This window comes from Anneissia japonica, unplaced genomic scaffold (genome assembly GCF_011630105.1).
Source record: "Anneissia japonica isolate Jap-2015-1 unplaced genomic scaffold, ASM1163010v1 scaffold334_len275345_cov169, whole genome shotgun sequence".
Lineage (NCBI taxonomy): Eukaryota > Metazoa > Echinodermata > Crinoidea > Comatulida > Comatulidae > Anneissia > Anneissia japonica.
Window position 1 is genome coordinate 139259 of NW_022716574.1, and position 4563 is coordinate 143821.

Genomic DNA, 4563 nt, shown 5'->3' on the forward strand with positions numbered 1-4563 from the left:
ATATATATATACTTGTATAAAGAAATAATAATGGGTTCCAACACAGGAGTGAGTGGATTTTGGATTCCTCCAGAAGTCGAAATTTGTGAAATTCGAATATTGTTATAGTGACTGCATTAAGCTTTCAAAACAATCTGATACTACGTTGAAAACAAACTGAATATATATACTTGTACAATGGAGCTTTCATTTAGTATCTGTATATAATTGAAGAAGAAATATGTGGTAGACTCCATTAAAAATAATAATGATGCCTAGTTGTTGTTGTCAAGTGCAAGTGGATTTGTATAATTATGCATTCATTAAACAACATTTGTTTCCGTAAATGGTTCTATATTGGCCTCCGACACAGATCGAGATACAAGGAGAGAAAAAGAGGTCCGTCATGTTAGGAGCGGGATCAATTCAAGAGCCGGTGGGAGACTAATTCAAGAGGAAAAATTGCCCTAGGCAAATTGCCCTAGTATAAGAATACATTTTATGATTAGAGACCAAACCAAAGCTGCTAAAAAACAATACAACTGGGTCCCAAAAGTGGTCTTTAATCGGAAGGCCTAGGTAGGCCTAGACCTCTTATGTGAGTCATTGGTTTGGCATCATGGCTGTCAACAATTAACATAACAATACTATAGTACCTAAATAGTAAACAGGGAATTTCCTATAAAAATATCCAGTTCATATAAATAGAAATTGTGTGACGTAGTGGGAGTACGTTTGTTTGATTAACACCCCGAGTGTAAAATAACAAACCTATAGGCTGAGTAAGTGAACTCGTTTAAAAACTGAAATTCATAAATAAGAAACAATAAAATTACGGATTACGAAATTTTGTCGTTTTTGATCAACTGATGACCCGGCAATAACCAATTTATTTATAATGAATGTAATCCATACGCACGGTTTAATGCTTTTGCAGATATTCAATTCAATGAATGAACTCTGACAAAAGACAAAACGTCAACGCCTGTTGCGGTTTTTAGTGAACATCGTATATACAACTGCTATTTGAATAAAAACAATGTCGTTTTAATGTTTATGATTGCTGTCACGGTACAGGGGCGGATCCAGGGATCAGAAAGGAGGCCGAAATGGGCCGATCGAGACAACCCTAACAACTCCCTGACTACCCAGGGCGAAATGTTTGTTTTCTAGACGCCCGAAAATAACCCAAAACCCAAAATAACATCTGAGGCGTTTTGGGCGATCAATTATTATTATTATTATTATTATTTTTTTTTTTTGTAACTTCAAAAAGGGGAAGTGGGTTAATGCCACATACCTAATTAATTCAATGAATGGACTCGCGACAACACCTGTGTAACGGTTTTACAGACTTGATACTATAAAAGCAATGTCATTAATGTTTACGATTGCTGTCCTGTTGTTAAACGTTAATCGTGTATAAAATTATCAAAACTAGGCCTATACACACGACAGATGAAGCATGTCATTATCAACCTTTAACACGCCTATTCAAACACACAAACAGAGAATATTTACCCTTTATATCCTATCGGCCGCGGGACGGGATGCCAACGAACGTGCCGTCTCAATTATTCTATTACAACACCTATTATATAATTATAACAATAATATATTCTCGAATGTATTATTAGAGGGCGAGGCCGCTTAACTTCTATTTTTAATCAGCTGAAAATTCCCATTCCGGCCGGTTCCTAGTCATACTTATTACACAAATGGCGGCATCAGACTAGTTCTACAATGACATGCACAATACCCTGTATTTTAATGAAACCCGCGGCTGCGCCGTTGTGACCAAAACGCCGAGGCGTCTGATAAATATCGCTGTATGAGGTCGACTGAATGACATTTAGGTTCCCTGATTTAGGGGTGTAGTGGCGGATTAGGATTAGGCTCCTATTAATATTTTGATTCACTGTCAACTCCCTGAACTTAATCTGATCTTATCAGGACTTATCAGGTATAGAAACACTTTTGTGTTCGGGGTCCAGAGGCCGAAGGCCCTGGAAAATTTGCTTTCTTACGTCCTAATAGACTAATTTGAAGGCATTTTATCATGTTAATCTCTATATGTCCGTGAACACAGCGATAGGGCCTATCCAAAAATTACCAGTGGAGGACATGGAGAAACAAGCAAATTGTTTCCCAAATGAAAAATACTACTGTATAAATTCTTAACCATTACGAAAAAAATTCAAAGTCAATTCTGCTTTTAAATGAATAATAGCAAAGTTTGATATAAAGAGTGGATTAAAAGCGACTGTAAATGAGCTGATTCAAACAACTAGAAGCATTTGAAACAAATTAATCAACATTTTTATTCTTGGCATCGACAGAAAACATATACAGAGGTATAAGCATAATTATTACTGTATGTATACGCTATCTATCCATTGAACCCGTGACGGGGTATACTGTTAAAAGGATCATCATGATACGAGTAACGTTGTACGTTTTAATAGCAACATCACTTACATTTTTTATAAGAGCACATTTTATAAGAAGAATGAGTTTGTCGAAATTGCGGAAAAATTAAGAACAAAATAAGAATAAATTAAGGCTAAGTTAAAATGCAACAAGTGAGGTTTTTATTTTTTAGTAGTAGTAGAAAAACCAATAAAAGTCGAGTATACTCGTCTCAGGGTATTTCTGAGAGCGCTGGAACGATTATACTTGTCTAACCGGGGTGTCATTCTAGCATTTTGACTTCTTCATTGCTATGCACTGACATACCGGCTGGTATTTAGGGGAAGATACACCTAGACGATAACGTGCATATAACGTGTGTATGTTTGTTGTGTTATGCAGCTGGCAGTACACATTGCGCATGTGGAGTCAGCGCTCTAGTATTCTTATTGTAACTCATTTGTACATTCATACAATCTTAATACTGTACTGTCATGTGATTCTATAATGATTCTGGGAACAAGGTCACATTTTTTTTGGTTATAACTAGTGGACGTTTTTCGATTTGGAGGCCCCTGGATACGGGCCTGGGATCCAGAGATCCAGAGATGTCCGAAAGGGGGTCGAAAGTGGGGCCGATCAAGACAATAGCATGCACCGTAGGGATCCGGGGACTTTCCCGCAATTTTTTTCTAGACGCCCGATGGATCAATTAATTCTTTTTCTTCCTTCTTTCTTTTCTTTTTACTTTCTAAAAAAAGAGGGGGAGGGGACCAGGGCCGAAGCCGGTCCGCCCCTTAGAATCCGCCCCTGATAATCCTCAATTAGTGCTTCCCACCCTCGAAGCATCCTCAATCCGCAGCATCCTCAATCCGCTCGTATTTAATGAATGAAGACACAATTTATACGATATTGAACATGCTTTTGTTGAAGATAATATTTTAATTATTACGCATATTATAATGTTAACAAAATGCCTCGTAACTGAGTACAAAAGGGTTGTGTAATTGGAAATACACTCCGTGGAATTTATCCTCATATGTCTGCAGTGGACTAGTGCTAGTTCGACGGGAGGGGCATTTTTCCCCACATTCCCTTTGCTGGCGACCACTGGTGTGTACATAAACATATACTTTACATTTATATTTTATACCTATTATATATTATAATCTATAATGTTATTTAACAAGTTAATAAATGAGCACGATGCTAGTAAAGCAGTCGTACACTAGGCCTATATATTATTATTGCATTATACTCACTCATTGTGTATTGTTTGATGGTTTCTAACAATAACGGTTAGCAGTGGTACGTTAACAATTCCGAATGGATCGTTGATACACTATAATGTCACAGTATACAAACACAGCCACTGTTTATGATAAATCGAAGGCACGCTTATCGAAACCGGAATTGTAAAGCGGAATAATATATTGTTTGGCACTTGGCAGTAGCATAGATTTTCACACCAACAGCCGAACAGGAAACGTACATGTTCCTTCGACGAGCCACGGACATACATTGAGCCTACTCACGGAACCGGATGCTCCTAACTTAAAATAGACAATCAAATCCCAAGGCTACGATAGAATTTCCCATAACATATAAAATACATATGCTGTTAAAAGTTATGGTATTTTTAGATATTATGTAATGTAAATAATATTTGAGCGCCACACCCTGACGTACTTCTGTACAGTAGACCTAATTGCAGGATTACCAGTTTGTACCAGTTACAAGGTCATTTACACCAGCGAGAAGGGTCCTTAAAAAATAAATACAGTAGCCAAATCGTTTAAATTTGAGAGTATAATTCAAAATCAACGCATGATTTTAAAGGGCTGTTTTGTGTTATATCTCTCTTTGGCGCCTGGTGGGGGAATAGATATTGTTGAAAAGGGCTTCAGAGCAGGGGTGGCGCCAGTGGGAGGGGAATCAGGACTTTTCCAACCCCCCCCCCCCCCCTCCGCTCCGTCGGGGGAAAAAACACAATTCGTCGGGGAGAAAAAAAATGTATATGTATTTCTTTTTTATACTATTTGATTCCAAAATCGATTAAATAAGCCTTTGAAACCCTTAAATTGTCATATTTTCGGGGGATTTCTCCCCTTGACCAATTTTGAAAGATTTTTAGTAGGTTTTTACCGATGCCCGACCATCCCCACTGTATATATA

At 37.6% G+C, this 4563-nt stretch overlaps 1 protein-coding gene across 3 annotated transcripts in view; it reads right to left on the bottom strand.

The window, feature by feature from the left end:
* LOC117109790 overlaps positions 1-3923 on the bottom strand; it is a 12648-nt gene extending 8725 nt beyond the window's left edge. Inside the window, exon 1 of one of the 3 annotated variants that reach the window (XM_033252213.1) lies at positions 3655-3923. In XM_033252213.1, the coding sequence (XP_033108104.1) occupies position 3655 (1 nt within the window). In that variant the 5' untranslated portion in view covers positions 3656-3923. Of the gene's footprint in view, positions 1-1500; positions 1699-3650 lie in introns of those variants that run through there. The other 2 variants (XM_033252212.1, XM_033252214.1) reach the window with 2 other exon arrangements.
* Positions 3924-4563: the final 640 nt, after the last annotated feature.